This window comes from Mytilus trossulus, chromosome 3 (genome assembly GCF_036588685.1).
Source record: "Mytilus trossulus isolate FHL-02 chromosome 3, PNRI_Mtr1.1.1.hap1, whole genome shotgun sequence".
NCBI classification, from domain to species: Eukaryota; Metazoa; Mollusca; class Bivalvia; order Mytilida; family Mytilidae; genus Mytilus; species Mytilus trossulus.
In genome coordinates, this window is record NC_086375.1 from 58,126,673 (window position 1) to 58,151,977 (window position 25,305).

The window sequence follows — 25,305 nt, forward strand, 5'->3', positions numbered from 1 at the left end:
ATTTCAAAACTTGCGGAATTGCGACCCAGGTTCAGGTCGCATTTATTTCCCCAAAAAATATTCTTTATAATGTTTGCTAAGCTTGTTAATATATCTAGTTCGTTTCGTTATATATTTTTCTAGGATATGACGTACCTATTTATGTTTGAATATTCATTTCCTTAACACTATTATCTTATTATTGCCATTTGTATACATTCTCCGCCTATTTTGTTCGGCCATTGAATCTAGTGTTGACGTCACGAAAATCAAGATGTCATGAAAATAAAATAAAAGACAGCGTAAACAATCTGACATGTGTTTTCGTATAAGAGTTATCTTTTCTTGATTTTCGTGACGTCACCACGAGATTCAATATGGCCGAACAAAATAGGCGGAGAATGTATACAAATGGAAATAATTAGATAATAGTGTTAAGGAAATGAATATTCAAACATAAATAGGTACGATATATCCTAGAAAAATATCTAACGAAACAAACTAGATATATTGACAAGCTTGGCAAACATTATAAAGAATATTTTTTGGGGAAATAAGTGCGACCTGAACCTGGGTCGCAATTCCGCAAGTTTTGAAATAGGAAAAATCCGTAGCTCTATGGTCCGCAAATAGTCAAAAAATAACATAAGGACCTATGAGCTACGGTTCCGCAGCTAGGTTAGATTTAGCATATTAAAGAACCTAAAAATTAAATTTTGATGAAATCGAACAAAGTTTAATTTTAATTTTTGAGATCTTACTTTACAGTTTATCTTGATCATTAATAATACTCAAGATGATAACCAAAAACTGCAAGATTTCCTTAAAATTACCAATTTAGTGGCAGCAACCCAACAATGGTTTATTAGATACATCTGAAAATTTCAGGGCTGTAAGAACTAGACCTAATAAACACTTTTATCCCATGTCTGTTTTTCTCTAAATACTTTGGGTTTTGAGATATAAGCCAAAATCTGCATTTTACCTCTATGTTCTATTTTTAGCCATGGTGACCATGTTTTGGACGAAACAGAAAATAAAACACAAACTTTATTCTAGACACTCTAAGGATCATTCAGCTTTAGTTTGGTTTGAATTGGTTCTATGGTTTCAGAAAAGAAGATTGTTTAAAGTTAGAAAACATGATACACAAATTGTGTAAAATTGTCCTTAAAGGACAATAACTCTTTGAGGGGTCAATTGAAAATTTTGGTCATATGAACTTATTTGTAGATCTTAATGCTTTGCTGAACATATTTGCTGTTTACAGTTTAACTTTATCATCAATACTATTCAAGATAAGAACTAAAAACTGCAAAATTTTCTTAAAATTACCAATTTAGTGACAGCAACCCAACAATAGGTTATCAGATTCATCTAAAAATTTCAGGGCTGATAGAACTTAACCTTAAAAACACTCAAACCCAATGTCAGATTTGCTCTTACTGCTTTGGTTTTTGAGATATAAGCCAAAAACTGCATTTTACTCCTATGTTCTATATTTAGCCATGACTGCCATGTCTTTTGACGAAACAGACAATAAAACACAAACTTTATTCTAGATACCCTAAGGATCATTCAGCTTCAGTTTGGTTGGAATTGGTTCCGTAGTTTCAAAGGAGAAGATGTTTGAAATAGTTTACACCAGACGGACGACGACGGACACCAAGTGATGGCTGAAGCTCACAGTTCCTTCGAATACAATTTTCAAATTATTTTGATTTCATTTTTACAAGGAGTTGTGGAAAAGTGTTTTTCTTGTTGAAATAACAAGTAAAGAAATACCATTTATGATTAATTTATTGATAGAATGCAAAATTTTTCTCCATAATGTGAAATATATGTTATTCAATTTTTATCTTAATGCAACTGTAAATGCAATTATACCTGCAGTGATTTTCAAAAGATAATATAACAGGCATCTGTGATGTTACAAATGCTGTTTCTTTGATTGCTTGTATAACATCCTGAAAATGAAAATATACTATTATAACTTCAAATACTTATTTCAATCTGTTCATATATGAAATATAATTATGTCTATAAATATTACTCTTATGTTTTGCAGCCCCTTATGTGGACAAGGTGGCATTTCCTTAGTCCATTTCTGTGTGTGTAACATTTTAATGTTGTTTCGTGGTTCTCCTCTTATATTTAATGCTTTTCCCTCAGTTTTAGTTTGTTACCCCAATTTTTATTTTTTGGCCATAGATTTACGATTTTTGAACAGCGGTATACTACTGTTGCCTTTATTTTCTAAAACTATATATAATTTGACATCATGAATGAAAGAAAGAATTTTTGCAAATGTTGTAAGTTATTTCATATATTTGCTATAAAGAAACAAATTTAATTCCAATAATTGTAGATAGATTTAATTCACAAATTTTTCTTAAAATCTGGAACCTAACAATATTTGTCTTTTGTTATATTTATTTATTATACTTCACGTTAAAATGCCATGCTTGGATTGGCTAATATGAGGGTGCTAATTTACTCTATCAAATGGTTGAGCGGGTGACAATTTTTTTTAATGTCACCCTCTCGGTTAGACCAATCAAAAATCGGTAATTTAAACATCAATGCATTGAATTTACATCAAGTTATTAAAGACAACACTTAAAGTTCTAATTTACTATACAAATAAGCGTGGAACAACTCAAACTTATTTCTTTTACAATTGTTGGAAAAACATATTTAACTTGTTAATATATTTTTCCTTTAAAACCTATAAATCCTTATGTGTCATGCTTATTGTTGATATTTTATTCGCATCCATTCACCACGGATAGGTTTCAAAAGGTGATGTACATTTCATCATGTTCATTTGATGTCTATTTCTCGGCCAGATATGAGGCCTTTTGAAAGGGGGGTTTTCCCCAAAATTAAAATCAAATAGATAACAATATCAAAATAACAACAATTGAAAAGATTTTTTTTTCTAGAGAGCAGATCTTTTTCCCTGTTTTGGGCCGAATCCTTATCGTTGATATGTCAAGTCAATGCACTACTATTGTCTCAAAAAACCAGTTGTTGGCATGACACAGATTATGTTCTTCTCATATATGTTATGATGGTATGATACTAAACCCCTCACAGGAAGGATTGTGTCTGATGTTCATATGATGAAATCATAATCTTTCAGTCAGTTTAATTGAAGTCTGAAGCTGGCATGTCAGTTAACTGCTAGTAGTCGGTTGTTATTTATGTATTATTGTCATTTTGGTTATTTTCTTTGGTTACATCTTCTGACATCAGACTCGGACTTCTCTTGAACTGAATTTTAATGTGCGTATTGTTATGCGTTTACTTTTCTACACTGGCTAGAGGTATAGGGGGAGGGTTGAGATCTAACAAACATGTTTAACCCCGCCGCATTTTTGCGCCTGTCCCAAGTCAGGAGCCTCTGGCCTTTGTGAGTCTTGTATTATTTTAATTTTAGTTTCTTGTGTACAATTTGGAAATTAGTTCATTATCACTGAACTAGTATATATTTGTTATGGGGCTTGCTGAAGGACACCTTTGGGTGCAGGAATTTCTCGCTACATTGAAGACCTGTTGGTGACCTTCTCCTGTTGTTTTTTTTTTCTATGGTCGGGTTGTTGTCTCTTTGACACATTCCCCATTTCCATTCTCAATTTTATCTATTTACTTCACTTCTGTTGATTTTCCTAATACCCTTAATGCTGTTAAGAACGTCACTAAAATACTTTGAAATATAATTCAACTGTTAAAGACAATAATAGTAGCACATTCAGTACAATGAATTAAAAACACATAGCTGAGAGGGTGATAGAGCAGATCGGTTGACAATGTTTTTTCGGGTACCAATCTGCTCTATCCCCCTCTCAGCTATGTGTTATTTATACAATATTATTTGTCCTTCAAAGATTTTGTTTTCATGTTACATCTTTAAATAGTCTCTGTCTGACGAATCCACCAATTTTCAAGACTGCACAAATTCAAGATTTACCTACTCTATAGACAATTGTCTGCTGTTGAAAACTATGTTAAAGATAACATAGAATAATGTGCAAGCAATAAAAATGTAAAAAGGGTTGAGTGAAATTGTGTGTCTTGCATTGGATTCTGTTCACATTTTATAAAATTTCATGAAAGTTTGACAAAGTTTTTTAAGTTAAGCCACTGGCGATACCTAAATTTTCTGTCTTGGCCAACTTAGTCCATGCATACATAAATAAAGCACATTTATTGCAGTTATACCTTAAACAGTATATCTGTACACATAGCTTTTCCATGAGTGATGATTGGTTCCTGGTCTTCTCTGGTTCCATCCCAACAGTCCAATTCTACACATCTAAATACACATTATATTACTACTTAAATACCAATAAAAAGCAGGAAAATTAGTTATATTATTCTATCTCTTGGTAGCTTGCAGTTAAATCATTTCTTGTGCAAGTTAAGCTCAACCTCAGTATATTTTACACAAAGTTAACAAATTTCTTGGGCGGTTATATAATTACAAGACATTTTCTTATTATTACTTAGCTTTGAAGATATATTTCAGTAGCTTTGAAGATATAATTCAGTAGCTTTGAAGATATATTTCAGTAGCTTTGAAGATAAATTTCAGTAGCTTTGAAGATAGATTTCAGTAGCTTTGAAGATATATTTCAGTAGCTTTGAAGACAGCTTTCAGTAGGTTTGAAGATAGATTTCAGTAGCTTTGAAGATAGATTTCAGTAGCTTTGAAGATATATTTCAGTAGATTTGAAGACAGATTTCAGTAGCTTTGAAGACAGCTTTCAGTAGCTTTGAAGATAGATTTCAGTAGCTTTGAAGATATATTTCAGTAGCTTTGAAGATAGATTTCAGTAGCTTTGAAGACAGCTTTCAGTAGCTTTGAAGATAGATTTCAGTAGCTTTGAAGATAGATTTCAGATTATGATATATCTACCCTACATCATTTTCTGCACATTCAAAGATTAAGAAAAGATTATGTTTTCCTACCTGCAACCAGCCAATAAGGTCTGTCTATACATTTCTACAGAAGACCTGCCACCAAACTGACGTCCACTTAAGTATGTATTATGTGATGAGTTTATATAATAATGTGATAATGGCTGATCCATATCCATATATATGTCTAATCTATCAAGGAATACAGGAGCATTTTCATCGGACATTAAATAGCGACAAAAACCATCTAGACTTAACCATTCTGAAATCAAATGAATAAAAACATTTAAATTCTGATATTCTTAAGTTTACTACACACTAGTAGCAAAATTATATGTAAATAAACGACACTGAAATACTAAAAAATATTTTCTTCTTTTAGAAAAAAACAAGAATGTGTCCCAAGTACACGAATTCCCCACTTGCACTATCATTTTCCATGTTCAGTGGACCGTGAAATTGGGGTAAAACTCTAATTTGGCATTAAAATTAGAAAGATCATATCATAGGGAACATGTGTACCAAGTTTGAAGTCGATTGGACTTCAACTTCATCAAAAACTACCTTGACCAAAAACTTTAACCTGAAGCGGGAAAGACGGACGGACGAACAGACGAACGGACGAATGGACGAACGGACGCACAGACCAGAAAACATAATGCCCTCCTACTATCGTAGGTGGGGCATAAAAATAGTTCAGAAAGATCTACTTATTTCCATTGTTTGTTGTTAAACCAGAATTGTAGTTCATTGTTGGTCCATCAGGATTATGAATTTGGTCATTTGTCAATAAGAAGCAGAGCTATGCGAACACAAGTTGTTTAAATATAGATATTTTTGAAAATATGCCATGCTCAGGATTTTCAACATCTTGAAAACCTAAGAATTTATAGAAATATAAACTTTAGTATTTCAGTTCTATTTTTTTTAATTATTTTTTTTTTTTTTAATGTATACTTGTATAAAACACGGAACAATGTTTTTAACAAAATAGTATATTTTCTTGTTAAATATTGTCTTTTTGCCCCTCCATCAGGAGCAGCATTAGTTACATTTCTATTTTTCACCATAAAGTATAGGTACAACCTACAGCCTTTGTACATAAGTTCTACTCATATTTCATATAAAAAGTAAAATCACAAAAGTACTGAACTCTGAGGAAAATTCAAAAAGAAGTCCCTAATCAAAAAACAAAATCAAAATCTCAAACACATCAAACGAATGGATAACTACTGTCTTATTCCTGGCTTGGAACAGGCATTATCTGACATAGAAAATGGTGGATTAAACCTGGTTCTAAAGCTAGTTAAACCTCTCACTTGTATGACAGTCGCATCAAATTTCATCATATTGTCAACAATGTGTTTCAATCAAATACACCATGAAGTTTTTAATTAGATTTTGTGTAATCATTTGTAAAATTGTTTTAAAGCAAATTGTACATGCAACTTTTTATTAGTAATAACAGCAATGGGTCTTTTTAAATAGAAGTAATATGTATGAGGGTAGGTATGCCTTTATGGTAAGGGGTCAAAAAATCATTTTTCTAACTACCATTAGATCACAAAATATGATGTAATGCATCAAGTATACCTTGTTTTATATAGTCCAGATCCTTTTCGTATGTATTTATTATTTGTAAAACCCGTTTTCTATTGTAGTAAGGAAAAAGAATCTCATTCAATCTTGGATCTCTTTGTCTCTGGAATAAAAATATTAAATATACTCTAAGTCAGCTGAACTATTTGATCTGCTGATAAATTACATATGTTTGTATCAGAAAGAATACATTTCTGTGACATGAACCCATGATATTCCAATTTCAAACTAGTATTCACAGTATTTAATTAATACAGGACTGTTTTAAAAGTCTAGTTCCATGTCCCAACCAGATGCTCCGCAGGGCGCAGCTCTATACGACCGCAGAGGTTGAACCCTGAACGGTTGGGGCAAGTATGGACACAATATTCAAGCTGGATTCAGCTCTAAATTTGGATTGTGATTAAATAGTTGACACAGCATAGGTTTCTGACACAGAATGAATGTGGTCTAATGAACTTTCAAAAAAAAAATTGCCTTTGAGCAATTCACTATGCTGTTGAATATTAATCCTCTCAAAAAAAGAAATTTTCTTTTTATTTATGAAATCTGAAATGAAAAAAATTGACCCCCCAATTTTTTTTTCACATCCCCCTTTCCCTTATTTCAAAACTGATCTCAATTCAAATTTCTAATGAAGTTTGCAACAATAACTTCTCATTTAAATACATCATAAAATATTAAAATGTAAAAAAAGTGCTTGTTATCACTGAATGGTAAAGATTGTTTGAATCTATCAGTTGGTAGTAAAAGTGAATATACATTGTATATTGTATAAAACAATGATTTAAGTTGATTCAACTACTATTCTGGACAAAGAAAGATAACTCCAATTGAAATTTCTTGCTATTGCACAATATTGCGCAATTAGATATTTCTTGCTATTGTGCAAAACTGTGCAATTGAAAATATTTGCTATTGCACAATACTGTGCAATTGAAGATTTCTTGCTATTGCACAATACTGTGCAATTGAAGATTTCTTGCTTTAGCTGAATACTGTGCAATTGAAAATTTCTTGCTATTGCACAATACTTAATATAATAATTTTGGATCCTGATATATATTTGGACCAACTTGAAAACCGGGCCCATAATCAAAAATCTAAGTACATGTTTAGATTCAGCATATCAAAGAGGCCCAAGAATTCAATTTTTGTTAAAATCAAACTTAGTTTAATTTTGGACCCTTTGGACTTTAATGTAGACCAATTTTAAACGGGACCAAAAATTAAGAATCTACATACACAGTTAGATTTGGCATATCAAAAAACCCCAATTATTCAATTTTTGATGAAATCAAACAAAGTTTAATTGTGGACCCCATTTGGACCAACTTGAAAACTGGGCCAATTATAAAAAATCTAAGTACATTTTTAGATTCAGCATATCAAAGATCCCCAAGGATTCAATTTTTGTTAAAATCAAACTAAAGTTTAATTTTGGACCCTTTGGACCTTAATGTAGACCAATTTGAAAACGGGATCAAAAATTAAGAATCTACATACACAGTAAGATTTGGCATATCAAAGAACCCCAATTATTCAATTTTTGATGAAATCAAACAAAGTTTAATTTTGGACCCTTTGGGCCCTTTATTCCTAAACTGTTGGGACCAAAACTCCCAAAATCAATACCAACCTTTCTTTTATGGTCATAAACCTTGTGTCAAAATTTCATAGATTTCTATTTACTTAAACTTAAGTTATTGTGCGAAAACCAAGAAAAATGCTTATTTGGGTCCCTTTTCGGCCCCTAATTCCTAAACTGTTGGGACCTAAACTCCCAAAATCAATACCAACCTTCCTTTTGTGGTCATAAACATTGTGTTTAAATTTCATTGATTTCTATTTACTTAAACTAAATTTATTGTGCGAAAATCAAGAATAATGCTTATTTGGCCCCTTTTTTTGGCCCCTTATTCCTAAACTGTTGAAACCAAAACTTCCAAAATCAATCCCAACCTTTCTTTTGTGGTCATAAACCTTGTGTCAAAATTTCATAGATTTCTATTAACTTAAACTAAAGTTATAGTGCGAAAACCAAGAAAATGCTTATTTGGGCCCTTTTTGGCCCCTAATTCCTAAAATGTTGGGACCAAAATTCCCAAAATCAATCCCAACCTTCCTTTTGTGGTCATAAACCTTGTGTTAAAATTTCATAGATTTCTATTCACTTTTACTAAAGTTAGAGTATGAAAACTAAAAGTATTCGGACGACGACGACGACGCCAAAGTGATAGCAATATACGACGAAATTTTTTTCAAATTTTGCAGTCGTATAAAAATTGAAAATGACTGAACACATAGCAATTTTCATATCTGACTTTGTATATATTTCATCATTTTGATCTGAGATGTAAAATACAGAAAGTGAGAGCAAAATAAAATTTAAGACAGGCTATGGTTGACTTCTGTATTTGTATAAGAAACCATAATTGCCAATAATTAGCCAAGATGACAGATTAACAACTACAATAAATATGTCGCATAAAAATAACTAGATTTATAGTGCAAGATACACAATTCTTCCATCATATTACAATAGAAGATTTTTCTATAAGATTTCAGGAAATTATTACATAAATTTCAACTAAAATGGTTTTACATTATTTTGAGACTTACATCATTAAAGAAAGGTACAAGCTGAGGAATGGTCAGATAGGTTCTGTTTGTTCCACCATTTCTACAAGTAACAATTATATAATACACAAATACTGATTTATCATTTAGATTAAAAGAACATGTCATCATAAGCTACATGAAAATGATCAGTTATCAAGTGTGCAGATTTCTAAACTGACTGTTTTATGTATTTATAATTTCTGTTAATTGTGCCACATTTTCATTCTGAACTTCAAGCTACCTCATTGAAGAAATGACTCAAAGATTAGTATAATACAATGTATTTTGATATAGATAAAAAACATATTTTGTAGGGCCTTGGTGGAAGAAGGGTCTAAGTAGTCAAACTACTGCATTACTTGCAAGTCAACACTGACGTTGTGAGAATAAATTCGTCACAGGTCAGAAGTACTCCAACCTTAATTGACTAGGATTGTCAGTTTTCCTGCTGAAGGTCATGGTCAACATGGGCGTTGTGAGTATAAATCCCTAACAGGGCAGATGTACTCCAACCTTAATTGACTAGGATTGTCAGTTTTCCTACCAAAGGTCATGGTCAACACTGACGTTGTGAGTATAAATCCCTCACAAGGCAGGTGTACTCCAACCTTAATTGACTAGGATTGGCAGTTTTCCTACTGAAGGTCATGGTCAACACTGACGTTGTGAGTATAAATCCCTCACAGGGCAGGGGAACTCCAACCTTAATTAACTAGGATTGTCAGTTTTTCTACCAAAGGTCATGGTCAACACTGACATTGTGAGTATAAATCCCTCACAGGGCTGGTGTACTCCAACCTAAATTGACTAGGATTGTCAGTTTTCCTACCAAAGGTCATGGTCAACACTGACGTTGTGAGTATAAATCCCTCACAGGGCAGGTGTTCTCCAACCTTAATTGACTAGGATTGTCAGTTTTCCTACCAAAGGTCATGGTCAACACTGACGTTGTGAGTATAAATCCCTCACAGGGCAGGGAAACTCCAACCGTAATTCACTAGGATTGTCAGTTTTTCTACCAAAGGTCATGGTCAACACTGACATTGTGAGTATAAATCCCTCACAGGGCTGGTGTACTCCAACCTTAATTGACTAGGATTGTCAGTTTTCCTACCAAAGGTCATGGTCAACACTGACATTGTGAGTATAAATCCCTCACAGGGCAGATGTACTCAAACCTTAATTGACTAGAATTGTCAGTTCTTCTACCAAAGGTCATGGTCAACACTGACGTTGTGAGTATAAATCCATCACAGGGCAGGGGAACTCCAACCTCTATTGACTAGGATTGTTAGTTGTCCTACTGAAGGTCACGGTCAACACTGACATTGTGAGTATAAATCCCTCACAGGGCAGGTGAACTCCAACCTTAATTGACTAGGATTGTCAGTTTTTCTACCAAAGGTCATGGTCAACACTGACGTTGTGAGTATAAATCCCTCACAGGGCAGGTGTACTCCAACCTTTATTGACTAGGATTGTCAGTTTTCCTACTGAAGGTCATGGTCAACACTGACGTTGTGAGTATAAATCCCTCACAGGTCAGGTGTACTCCAACCTTAATTGACTAGGATTGTCAGTTATTCTACCAAAGGTCATGGTCAACACTGACGTTGTGAGTATAAATCCCTCACAGGGCAGGTGTACTCCAAGTTTAATTGACTAGGATTGTCAGTTTTCCTACTGAAGGTCATGGTCAACACTGACTTTGTGAGTATAAACCCCTCACAGGGCAGGTGTACTCCAACCTTAATTGACTAGGATTGTCAGTTTTCCTACTGAAGGTCTTGGTCAACACTGACATTGTGAGTATAAATCCCTCACAGGGTTGGTGTACTCCAACCTTAATTGACTAGGATTGTCAGTTTTCCTACCGAAGGTCTTGGTCAACACTGACATTGTGAGTATAAATCCCTCACAGGGCAGGGGAACTCCAACCTTAATTGACTAGGATTGTCAGTTTTCCTACGGAAGGTCTTGGTCAACACTGACGTTATGAGTATAAATCCCTCACAGGGCAGGTGTACTCCAACCTTTATTGACTAGGATTGTCAGTTATTCTACCAAAGGTCATGGTCAACACTGACATTGTGAGTATAAATCCCTCACAGGGCAGGGGAACTCCAACCTTAATTGACTAGGATTGTCAGTTTTCCTACGGAAGGTCTTGGTCAACACTGACATTGTGAGTATAAATCCCTCACAGGGCAGGTGTACTCCAACCTTAATTGACTAGGATTGTCAGTTTTCCTACCGATGGTCATGGTCAACACTGACGTTGTGAGTATAAATCCCTCACAGGGCAGGGGAACTCCAACCTTAATTAACTAGGATTGTCAGTTTTTCTACCAAAGGTCATGGTCAACACTGATGTTGTGAGTATTAATCCCTCACAGGGCTGGTGTACTCCAACCTTAATTGACTAGGATTGTCAGTTTTCCTACCAAAGGTCATGGTCAACACTGACATTGTGAGTATAAATCCCTCACAGGGCAGGTGTATTCCAAACTTAATTGACTAGGATTGTCATTTTTCCTACCGATGGTCATGGTCAACACTGACGTTGTGAGTATAAATCCCTCACAGGGCAGGTATACTCCAACCTTTAATGACTAGGATTGTCAGTTTTCCTACTGAAGGTCATGGTCAACACTGACGTTGTGAGTATAAATCCCTCACAGGTCATGTGTACTCCAACCTTAGTTGACTAGGATTGTCAGTTTTCCTTGTGATGGTCATGGTCAACACTGACGTTGTGAGTATAAATCCCTCACAGGGCAGGTGTATTCCAAACTTTATTGACTAGGATTGTCATTTTTCCTACCGATGGTCATGGTCAACACTGACGTTGTGAGTATAAATCCCTCACAGGGCAGGTGTACTCCAACCTTTATTGACTAGGATTGTCAGTTTTCCTACTGAAGGTCATGGTCAACACTGACGTTGTGAGTATAAATCCCTCACAGGTCAGGTGTACTCCAACCTTAATTGCCTAGGATTGTCAGTTATTCTACCAAAGGTCATGGTCAACACTGACGTTGTGAGTATAAATCCCTCACAGGGCAGGTGTACTCCAACCTCTATTGACTAGGATTGTTAGTTGTCCTACCAAAGGTCATGGTCAACACTGACGTTGTGAGTATAAATCCCTCACAGGGCAGGTGTACTCCAAGTTTAATTGACTAGGATTGTCAGTTTTCCTACTGAAGGTCATGGTCAACACTGACTTTGTGAGTATAAACCCCTCACAGGGCAGGTGTACTCCAACCTTAATTGACTAGGATTGTCAGTTTTCCTACCGAAGGTCTTGGTCAACACTGACATTGTGAGTATAAATCCCTCACAGGGCTGGTGTACTCCAACCTTAATTGACTAGGATTGTCAGTTTTCCTAATGAAGGTCTTGGTCAACACTGACATTGTGAGTATAAATCCCTCACAGGGTTGGTGTACTCCAACCTTAATTGACTAGGATTGTCAGTTTTCCTACCAAAGGTCATGGTCAACACTGACATTGTGAGTATAAATCCCTCACAGGGCAGGGGAACTCCAACCTTAATTAACTAGGATTGTCAGTTTTCCTACCGAAGGTCTTGGTCAACACTGACGTTATGAGTATAAATCCCTCTCAGGGCAGGTGTACTCCAACCTTTATTGACTAGGATTGTCAGTTTTCCTACTGAAGGTCATGGTCAACACTGGCGTTGTGAGTATAAATCCCTCACAGGTCAGGTGTACTCCAACCTTAATTGACTAGGATTGTCAGTTATTCTACCAAAGGTCATGGTCAACACTGAAGTTGTGAGTATAAATCCCTCACAGGGCAGGTGTACTCCAACCTTAATTGACTAGGATTGTCAGTTTTCCTACTGAAGGTCTTGGTCAACACTGAAGTTGTGAGTATAAATCCCTCACAGGTCAGGTGTACTCCAACCTCTATTGAAGGATTGTTAGTTGTCCTACCAAAGGTCATGGTCAACACTGACGTTGTGAGTATAAATCCCTCACCGGGCAGGTGTACTCCAACTTTAATTGACTAGGATTGTCAGTTTTCCTACTGAAGGTCATGGTCAACACTGATGTTGTGAGTATAAATCCCTCACAGGTCAGGTGTACTCCAACCTTAATTGACTAGGATTGTCAGTTTTCCTACCGAAGGTCATGGTCAACACTAATGTTGTGAGTATAAATCCCTAACAGGGCAGGTGTACTTCAACCTTAATTGACTAGGATTGTCAGTTTTCCTACTGAAGGTCATGGTCAACACTGACGTTGTGAGTATAAATCCCTCACAGGGCAGGTGTACTCCAACCTTAATTGACTAGGATTGTCAGTTATTCTACCAAAGGTCATGGTCAACACTGACATTGTGAGTATAAATCCCTCACAGGGCAGGTGTACTCCAACCTTAATTGACTAGGATTGTCAGTTGTCCTACCAAAGGTCATGGTCAACACTGACGTTGTGAGTATAAATCCCTCACAGGGCAGGTGTACTCCAACCTTAATTGACTAGGATTGTCAGTTATTCTACCAAAGGTCATGGTCAACACTGACATTGTGAGTATAAATCCCTCACAGGGCAGGTGTACTCCAACCTTAATTGACTAGGATTGTCAGTTTTCCTACTGAAGGTCATGGTCAACACTGACGTTGTGAGTATAAATCCCTCACAGGGCAGGTGTACTCCAACCTTAATTGACTAGGATTGTCAGTTATTCTACCAAAGGTCATGGTCAACACTGACATTGTGAGTATAAATCCCTCACAGGGCAGGTGTACTCCAACCTTAATTGACTAGGATTGTCAGTTGTCCTACCAAAGGTCAGGGTTCATTAATGGCACTCTGGCTTCCTCCGCCAAAAAAAAACAAATTTCCATTAAATAGCACACACACAATAGTATTGAAAGTGGTGTTAAACACTAATTAATCAATTGTATTTTGGAAAAATTCTAAAAAAAACAAAAAAACAAACCTATATATCTTGCTGCTGATATTTTTATGAGAGAGAAGATGATGACAAGGTTTTTAATAATCAATGAGTGTATTCTTACCATTTTACTGCCAAAAAACTTTCTGATGTTTGGGTTATTTTAATCATTGACATGAGAACTATCATGGTAACGTTGTAACTGAAGTTTTATAAGCAAAGATGATTGAATGAAATCTTTTTAATGATTAGCTCATATATTCTTTGTAGTTTAAAAACTTCAGTAATGGTTAAAACAAATACATTTTCTGATACATGAATTGGATTTCAATATGTCTTCTTATTAACAATTATCATTCTTATACTTACAGTTCTTTAAATAAATCTTCAATATCTGTCCTAGGGCATATCTTGTGATAAAATTCATAAAATTTTTCAAAAGTGAAATCAGCAGGTTCTATTTCATCACACTAAAAATAAAATCAAAATGAAAAATAATTAATTTGATCTCATTCTTTGGTTTAGTTTCACTCACATACCTAGCAGCATGCTTTGATTATATAACTAGATATATTATCTGTAAATTTATTTATATCATTATCGATTTTTTAACTCATTTTTTTTAAAGATACATTTTTCTGTATTCTTGCTAGGAATCATTTTAATTTTGTAGGTAATTTAGGTTCCATTTTCTAACTGTGTCTTTCAGCTATGTCAATACAAACAATACTTTGCTAGATTTGTTAATTTATTTTTTATATTACACAGGAAGATACAAAGACAGTGAGAATTAAAGGGAATAAGAATTTGGAATCTACAGTAAGTAATTTGAAGTAGTTTAAATAACTAAATGCATTCTCTTTGTCATTGTTAAAAGAACAAACTACAACATAAATATTGGATACCAAATTAAAAAGTGTAAGACACAGATATCTACAAGAGGGTCCAGAGCGTATATATGGGTTACCAGACACCAATATTGTCTGTCAGCAAAAGATCAGTACAAATGCTTTTACGAAGTCTACGTTAAAAATATGTTCCAATTATTATGTTTTGCATCTGATTCGATTAAAACAATCTTTGATATCGAATGTCAATAAAATATCAACAATAAGTATTACTACAAATGACAAAACCTAAAGCGGTGTTAAATAGGTAAAAATTAAGTACAGAAATTTTCCAGACAAAAAAAAGAATTACCTTGCCTCCTGGCAAACCAAGATCTTTTAAACATTGCATAATCATCTTTTCTGTTCTTCCAGAGGCAAATGTTCTTGTAATGCTGAAAAATATTTGAAGCAACTTATCAAAAAGTGGCAGTAAGAATACTTTATTAGATTAATGGTGTTAAAATCAATCAACATGAGCAGAGTGAAAATATGAGGATTAGTTCAGCTAGACAATGACATAATAAATGTTACATGAAAGGTTCTATAAATAAAAATAAATTCAAAGGCAGCTTCACATTTGGTGAGAATTTTAAAATGGATAAGGATTGCTTTCATTTTGCAATTGTATCTAAAAATTAAATATTGCATTGTATTAAGCATCTATGAATTTGAGATTTCTGTATATTGGCTTAACTACAATTATGGCTGAAGGAAGATAACTTCATTTCTTATTATAACTTTAACAAAGACATTGTTGATATTTTTAGAATCATACACCATGTACTGTACTTACTATTTCCAATACTTATGGCATTTATATGTTCTGTAATCACAAGTTACCTTTCAGGACCAGATTGTATTAACCACCTCATTTAATAGCGTACAAAAATCATTTACTGTCATTTTTAAGCTATCATTAGTATAATATTCATATTGTGATTCATAAGAAGTCTCAAATGATTATCTCTAACCATTATTTTAGAATGAATTTAACGTGATTTCTCAAAATCAGTTGATATTTTTTTATCATCGCAAAGAAAATGTACATTTTATCATTATGCAACAAAAAATACTGTTAACATCATTTGGAAATATTTTTTACCTTTATTCGTCATAAAGATATATACCTCTGTTGCAACCCTCATTTATAAATGGAATTACAATAAGAAATATAAAGGTTGTGACACTTACCTTCTGACTGGAATTTTTCCACTTGGATTCACCATTAAACATAATTTCAGCCAACTGAAAAGGAAACAAATCTTTTAGTATTGATATCTCAGTATCACCGAAATGTTACTTTTCTATTCTTTTCTATTGTTTTGTTACTTTTAATGTGTTTCAAATCTGACACATACTCTGGTCATAATTCCTGTTCACAGATTTGTTTTAAATAAAACTGAGAATGGAAATGGTGAATATCTATTTAAAGTCTATTTTGAAAAAAGTATCAACACCATATAAACCTGTGTGACAGTTTTCCATGAAATTAGTAGTGCTTTCCATGGAGATTAATAGTATAGAAGGAAAACAATGGTAGGTGATTCCTGTTTCTTATAAGCAAGAGTCACAAGATATTATTATTGAAAACATGAGATATCAATTGTGACTTACATTTTCACAACAATCTAAAAACAAGAGGGTAATGCTGAAATGTCTTCCTTAATTTACTGATCAAAATTAATTCATGTTGAAATCTTTGATACAGTTTTGCTACAAGTATCACATAAACAACAAGTAATTATCAATATCAAAGAAGTCAAGGTCAAATACAGTCCATCTAATTACAATCATTAAATATACCAAATAGTAAAATTGAGAAAGGAAATGGGGAATGTGTCAAAGCGACAACAACTCGACCATAGAGCAGACAACAGCCGAAGGCCACGATTGGGTCTTCAATGCAGCGAGAATTCCTGCACCCATAGGTGTCCCTCAACTGGCCCCTAAAAAATATGTACTGAACTAGTACACATTTTAATTTTGGGGCCCGACCAACCTCCGGGTGAAAGATTTATTTGCAGCCTTGAAGACCCTTTGGTTGCCTTGGACTATTATCTTCTCTTTGGTCTTGTTGTTGTCTCTTTGATATATTATCCATTTCGATTCTCAATTTTATAACCACAAAAAAATTTAACATTGACCAATGCACCATTAAAATAATGTCGAGTTCAGATGAACCCTGTTAAACAAAGATGAAAAGGATTCTACAATGACATATACATTTTAGTACCAAATATATTTATCTTAAAACTCATAATGAATGCGACATTAATTCTTAAGTATTGCATTCCAAGCTTATGAAATATGATATACTGTGGGGGAATATTACTCAATGTTAGTATAAAAAGCCTAGTTTATTAAAGCTCAATTGGCTTGGGTGGAAGCAAAGTTTAAGGTGACATGGTATTTTCTTTGACAAATGAGTATGTCTATGCATTTAAAAGAACAATCAATCATTATGCCAGAAATTAGTTCACTTAGGCAAATAAAATGAGAGAATATAACATGAATATCATGGGATTATAACAGACATATATGAAGCTAAGTCAAAGCTGATGTCCCTTGCTAAATATTCAATAAATCTTAACCAGTAGGAAACAGTGATTAACTAATGTCTTTTTCTTTGTGTATTGATTACTCTTTTTGGTCAAATCTTAAGCTAAATTATAAAGAATTTTACAAATGAAAACCGATACTGTTTCCTGAATCAGTTTTATGTAAATAACAACATCAAAATACATAATATTCCATAAGCTTTAATGAACTTGAACTTTAAAGAGTCCTGATAAATTAAATTCTAAACTTTACACAAATACTTAAATTTTGTAAAGACATGTCATTTCAATTTACTGCTTTGAATTCCTTAAAACAAAATAATATTATACAGCAGGAAAATACGACTGACAAATCATTAAAAGTTAAATTTCCCTATAGTAAAGGCAATTCAAATGTCACAGCTTGGTGACAACAGCAAATAAAATCTGTAGAATAATGAAAACATCAAGGAAATGTTCATCCTCTGACATTCTACAGGTTCTGGCAAAGACATGCAACAGGGAAAACTTTATTTAATTATCCATACTATTGTTTACATGATTGTAACACCAAGAGAGTAATGCCAGCTTTGTAAGAATATTATTTACAGTTCTCTATTGAGGAACGTTTGGTATGAATGGAAGGAGAGATTATCTTACTTTATTTGGTATCTAATACTTTTGTTATGGTTTATACTCTTGTTTAATCCATAATTCAGGGTTTTCCGAGCTTTCTCTAAACATCATTTAAATAACACCAAAAAAATACACAGAAAAATTGAGTCATTTGTGGATTAAGTCCATGATCTGTCATTTCAATTTTAAAAGACACTTTCTCTCTGTAAGATTAGTTAAAAAAAAAAGCATAACAAACTTAAATGCAGAAATATGGTACTAGCTACAACAAATTAGTTGGGAAAACCACAAATATTGACATAGTAATATCTACCAAGTGTATGTGAATAGCAAGGTTGGACAGAACATCATTTTATCATCAAACTATAGTACTTACAATATACTAGCTGGGTCATAAAACTAGTTTTTGTGCTCTTATGGTCTTATACCTGAATGTAGGAAGTCCACAATAATAATCTAGAGGCTCTCAAGAGCCTGTGTCGATAACCTGACTTTTTGGAAATCATGTAAAAATAGATAAAAAGCATAACAGATACCCAAATATATTGGTTTAATATTGGCCTAGCAATTTAATAATAAAAAAATCCTGTTTGCCATCTTCAACAGTAAATCTGTAACAACGTAGCAACACTTCATCAGCACCTCATATGGATAATAATGCCATGTTTGGTTTAATTCCATTCAGTGGTTCTCTAAAAGAAGACATTTGTATGTATTTCCCTTAGGGTCCTAATGTTAAACTAAGTCCCCCACTGGGGGCTATCTTGAATGATGGATCAGTTTCAAAGTAACCACATTTGGTCAGCAGCGTATAGGGAACATGTATGCCATGTTTGGTTCCATTCCATTCAGTGGTTATCCTAAAGAAGACATTTGTATGTATTGTCCATCGGGTCCTATGTTAAACGAAGTCCCCCACTGGGGGCACCTTGGATGATGGATGGCCTTCAAAGTAACAATGCTTGGTCAGCAACTCATTAGGAACATTCATACCATGTTTGGTTTTATTCCTTAAGTTCTTCTCTTAAAGAAGTTCAAAATGTAAAAAGTTAACCACAGCAAGAATGGACAACAGCTCACTCAGCCCTTCAGGCCAGGCCTTACGGTCCTAAAACTTTCCAGTCTGTTTTAAGTACTTGTACTCGAAATCAACCAATTAAAACATTGGATTTCATATTTCGACATGATTTTTGTGCTCCAAGCATTTAGCATAGTTTTATTACTTCAACCCCAGGTGATCTAAAAATAAAACCATATAAAGCTTTCATTTTTAACAAGTGAACATTATACTTCAAATTTTTCTACAATGCAATTAACAATGGGAGAAAATAACTCTCAATATATAGTAAAATCATTTGAAATTATTGTTTATTTGTAAAATCACCTGGGAAAAATCATTTCAGTCCTGTTTAACTCCCGTTTTCTATTTTGAAAGGGAATGCATATTGGTTTGGAGTCAGACTCATCAGACATTGTGCTGACATATTGTTTTTCATTGATGACAGGCAATCAGTTCCATTGTAAACACTGACACTAATTAGTTCATTCACAGAGGAATACAAAATTAAGTGACCATTTTTATATACTGACGTTATAAAGTTTATTTTTGTTAGATTTAACGCTGGATGTTTATAGTGAACTGATTTATAAGGCTATATTTTGACTGTGCTTACCTATACTTCACTGAATTTTTCTATTGAAGAAAAATATTATTCAAGTATTTAAAATAAATTGGGAATGAGTCCTTGGGACACAGATAATGCCCCTGTTAGCATATCATATAAAGTTATAAAGGGACATTAATAAAGAATGTTAAAAGAAACTCTACCCAAATTTGTATTTTATCTAAGTTTTGTAGTAATAAGTATTGTATATAAGTTGCATCCCATTTGGTTGAGGCAAACTTAAGTTAGAGAATGGAAATGAAATATTCAGCAATTTTTCTATTTGTAAAGGGGCATAACTCTGGAACAGTAAAAACAAAACCACTATATTTAAAACTTAATCTGTATTTTGTGGTAATAGGCATTGTACATAACTTTCAAAACATTTAGTTGAGACAAGTTAGAGAACGGAAACCAACATTTGGTTCAGGCAAGTTAGAGAACGGAAACCAACATTGGGAAGTACTGATGTATGATTAGATGGATTGAAAGAGTAAAGATGGACGAGGGTAAAACTTAATGCCCCCTCAGCTATGGCAGGAGCATAGAATAGTTAAATATGTCTTATACATGTATTATTGATTAACTTATTTTTATATAAAACATGTATACATGTACTTTCCTTTTATAGTTATTCCTTTATCTTCAGAAATGTATTGCTATTGAGATCAATCTTCCCCTAATATAATTTCATAGACAGTTTTTCCCTATGCAAAGACTATTAAAATGAGACCCATGGTTAGAAATGTGGCAACCAAACAGAGAATGTGGAGGTAAAAAACAGCATGAGAGCAAATGGGTAACAAACACAGAAGTCAGTGCTAATGATTCGAAAAGAAAAAAAATAATACACTTAATCATTAAACAGCTGTTATGACAAAGTTTAATTAACAAATGGAAACTCATGGAAATTATAGCAAAAATATATATATATCTATATCTTGTAAATTATTTTTCACCTGCTTCCTGATTCTCTGTTGATTGTTTATCAACTTCAAGGTAACCATCAGTGGACTTTGTCACCAAAACCCTTTAGTTAATTAGCAGTAATTTTGTTATCATCATTTCCCTAATTAAATTAAACTTTGTTGATTATATGTTATGGCTTTGTAATAAATTTAAGAAAATCTTAGTTTAATGCATATAAGCATGCATTGGTTCAATAATTTTATTAACATTATTATCACCAGAAACTTGTTTCAAATGACCTTTATTAACATATCGCTATAGGAATCTTCATGTGATATCAATCACAAAAGCAAGTACTTAAAAGTGTTTTGTATAATAATAAGCAGTGGGGGATCCAGAACTTTTCATAAGGGGGGCCAGCTGACTGACCTAAGGGGAGGGGCCTGCTCTAGTCATGCTTCAGTGATTCCCTAAATAATCAACCAAAGTTTTCCAACGAAAGGGGGGCCCAAGCCCCCAGGACCCCTGGATCCGCCTTTGATAAGTTAACATTTAAACAGGGTATATGTTCCAGAGATACTGAAACATGAATAAGTAGCACAGTCTCCTCTTCCCTAAACTGATATTAAGGGCTGCTTATAGAAATGTTGACATAAATCAATTGTCTACTGAAAGGTATTTCTTAATGCTGCAACTGTATACCAACGGTACCAAAAGAGTATGAAAATATTAATAAACTTGTTACATATTTTGTTTTATTCAACTTAAAGATAGGCTCTCTCACACATAGAAAGTTAACTGTATTTTTTTACATTCAGTAATGCCTTCTGTTCATATGCTGTTATTCACATTAAAATTGAGAACTTAAAAAAACAGCAGATCTTTGAAAGTCAGATTTCAATTATCAATGCTTTTCCTCATAATGTTCCTTCATGTCTGTTTATTTTTCTGAAGAGAAGCAGGTAAATAATGTCTGTGGTTTCTAATCAGACTTTACTAATCTGAGTTCAATCAAAAGAAAGAAGTCAATTATTCTGATCATTTTACATACATCAATCATTAAGGTCAACTTTTCTCTATCTATAGGTTCCCATCAACAGCAGATTGAAATCTTTCTTTTATTTACCAAACATTGTCAACAGAATAGTAGGAAATTCAATTAGAAAAACATTCTCCCAATTAAATAACACTGGCCACACCAATCTATTTTTCTTCTCAGAATAATATTGTGTACGAACTTTATGTCTTTCATGATCACAAAAAATCATTAATTCTAAAAAGGTTAATTTAAGCAGCAAGGGTGTTCATGCAGCAAATAGTATTGATTAGTGCCTTGGTGCCTTGATATCTGATGGTACAGTATCAGTGTGACTTTTATATATCCCTAGGGATAAAAATGTAAGCTACACTTAAAGGAGAAACTATTACAAAATACCATTTACTACAGACAATCTAATGAAATGTGTATTAATCAATTGTACTTGTTATCATATTTGATACTGTTCCCAATCTTAAATGAAAGTGTAAGAATTCATTATATATCTTACAAGTTCATTGTCCGTTTACAGAGAAGAAATACTTGTCTAAAATGTTCTAATCATCTGACCAGCATTTACAATCACTTCATTTAAACTCTGGTGGATAATTGTTTAATTGACAATCATACCATCATCTCCTCATTTTTATAATATATACTGCATGCTTAATTACTTATTTTTTTTACAAGTTATTATTTCAATATTTAAACAAGCATGGTTAAAAAGAGCAAACATGTGTTTTTGGTAATAGATATCTTTGCTTAGAGTAATTTTTACGGACTAAATATACTGACCAATGTTTGCACACCTTAACCTTGTATCTTAATGTTTCTCCTACTTTTACCTAACGGAAAATATCCTTTAACTTTCTGTAAGTCCATATTCTATGGGAAATAGAGATTGAAATTATACCTAATATACTAGCGGTTTGTCTATACAATCACTCCAAGTTATAAGGAGTCGGAGCAAACCTTACAAAACGATGACCTAATTGGAAATGAATCTTCTCAACACAAAATGAACTTTTGTCAAATTATTATTTGTTAATCTCTCTTCTCACAATTGTTCTTTTTTTTTTACTGTGCTTATCCAGTGACCTTTGGGGTATCACATTAGCAAAGACCAAAACAGTTTACCAAATTGCAGTCAGATTTCTACTCCAACTAACTGATCAACTGGTAAAATATTTTAGCAGATTGCTCAAGTGAAATGTTGTTAGTTTGAAGTGAGTGCTGTAAAATAAAAAAGTTATACTTACCATCGGATCCAGTCAGTTGATACCTTGGTCAATCATTTCTAACACAAATAATATCTTACTATAGTATGAGTCACTGAATAAAATGGTCTAATTTTAACATGGAAACTTCTATCATAAATAAATATTATAAATGAATAGTTCAAAACATTGTTTTGTAGGTGTATATTCTATAGCTTTGTCTTCTAAGATGAAGTTATTGTGCAATTGTGATTCGAATAACATTTTGTATACAAATTACTGATCTGCTGGCAATAAAGGGAAATAATTTACATTACAAATAATCAGCAAAATTTTGTTCTGTCTGACAAATATCAAATTTCCCCATTTAATTTGTTGTAACATTATTTCTGTTATTATTTAACTTTTATCCTCTGTTCTAAAACCAACAATGAAACTTATTTAATGATGAAAGACGATTAACAGCTGTTTTGCAAAATGTTGAATTGTTCAAAGTATAAAGGATTGTCTACCAAGGAGTACAAGATATCTTATAAGCAGTATTTTGCAAAACCTTTCTAATTTGTGTTTTACATGCCCTTCAATTTCATACTAATTTTGCATTTCATTTTTTTTTTATGAATCTTTTGTAGGCAAAATCATAAGCCTTGTATCATTGATTAAATTTTATGTGTACATTTGAACTCAATATAAATTATTTCCCTTTAATGACAGCAGATCAGTAATTTGCATAGTAAATGTTATTCGAATCACAATTGCACAATAACTTCATCTTAGAAGACAAAGCTATAAAATATACACCTACAAAACAATGTTTTGAACTATTCATTTATAATATTTATTTATGATAGAAGTTTCCATGTTAAAATTAGACCATTTTATTCAGTGACTCATACTATAGTAAGATATTATTTGTGTTAGAAAGGATTGACCAAGGTATCAACTGACTGGATCCGATGGTAAGTATAACTTTTTTTATTTTACAGCACTCACTTCAAACTAACAACATTTCACTTGAGCAATCTGCTAAAATATGTTACCAGTTGATCAGTTAGTTGGAGTAGAAATCTGACAGCAAATCGGTAAACTGTTTTGGTCTTTGCAAATGTGATACCCCAAAGGTCACTGGATAAGCACTGTAAAAGGTTCAAATATTTCTTCAATTTTTATTTTTGCTATTAGATAAATAAGTTCTTTCTGATACAGGAATGATGCAGTTGAAGATAATAGTTGTAGTCTTGATAGATTAAGTATGATCTTAGATTTAGATGTATTGATGTGTTCTCATTGAGAATACATGTTTTTAGTCAGGAAACTTGGCCAAAGGAAAAACTCAAAACTAGAAAAAAAATCAACATTAGCCAACAAAATAATTCTTCAAACAACATTTACTTCTTAATTACAGTAACAGATATAGCTAAAGATCATGGCACCAGAATTAAATATTATCAATAAGAAAGATATCAAGCATGGCAATACATGTGAACATAACTGGGTATTCAATTCATCATTTTACCATGATGTCATCTAATTTGATTATTATCCTTTATCTCATGTATAAGGAATATAATTATAGAGGAACTAATCATTTATCACTCATCAATTCTGACATACTAAGGAGTTTACTGTGACAAATTCTTTCCTCTTAAACAAAATGGATGGTACAGTGACATGTCTAAAGGAATTGGAGGCAATAACAAGGAATTTCTCTACAATATTATTTGCAGATTTGTGATTGCAATGAGCAGAAAGATGTTTTAATAAGTTATTATAATAGAATTTCATGACTTAAGCTCATTACTCTTATAATATTTATGAGACTAATACCTATTTATCTATATATTTAGGGACACATGTACCAGAATTATAAATTTCGTCATTACTTCTTTAGTATATGTGAAAACAAGGGAATGTAAGGTATATGAGACAGCAATGTTTAAATTTAGCTTTAAACAGCAAGGAGCTTACTATATGTTATTCTGGATAAAATAAATAATTTTGATACAATGGGCAATGATAAAGAGTCGAATATATGTAATGAAAACACATTACCTTTCCACTAACTTCATAAAAGGACAAATTAAAAAATCTTAAGTATGTGATGGAGAAATACATCAAAGATTTGTACTAAGATAACCTTATTAAAATGTTGTTATATCACAAGTAATATATATATTTTAGTAGGGATGTTATTAGAACACAGAATATGTTTTAAATATATACTGAACAAAACAGTTTTATTTAATATTCAGACAGCACTCTTTTCATTCTGCATGACTCGTGAAATACTGATAAATTTTTCAGGATGATTTAAAAAGTTTCATGTCCTTAGGTTGAGTAACATCATTTTACATTAGACTAAAA

At 32.9% G+C, this 25,305-nt stretch overlaps 1 protein-coding gene across 4 annotated transcripts in view; it reads right to left on the reverse strand.

The window, feature by feature from the left end:
- Positions 1–25,305, reverse strand: part of LOC134711966 (1-phosphatidylinositol 4,5-bisphosphate phosphodiesterase beta-4-like) — an 88,258-nt gene that overhangs the window by 29,708 nt on the left and 33,245 nt on the right. For all 4 annotated transcript variants that reach the window (XM_063573026.1, XM_063573027.1, XM_063573025.1 and 1 more), the window contains 8 exons: positions 16,134–16,187; positions 15,253–15,334; positions 14,422–14,522; positions 9,124–9,184; positions 6,496–6,604; positions 4,954–5,164; positions 4,204–4,297; positions 1,867–1,946 (listed from right to left, as the gene is read on the reverse strand). In XM_063573026.1, coding sequence (XP_063429096.1) covers positions 1,867–1,946; positions 4,204–4,297; positions 4,954–5,164; positions 6,496–6,604; positions 9,124–9,184; positions 14,422–14,522; positions 15,253–15,334; positions 16,134–16,187 — 792 coding nt within the window. The remainder of the gene's footprint in view (positions 1–1,866; positions 1,947–4,203; positions 4,298–4,953; positions 5,165–6,495; positions 6,605–9,123; positions 9,185–14,421; positions 14,523–15,252; positions 15,335–16,133; positions 16,188–25,305) is intronic.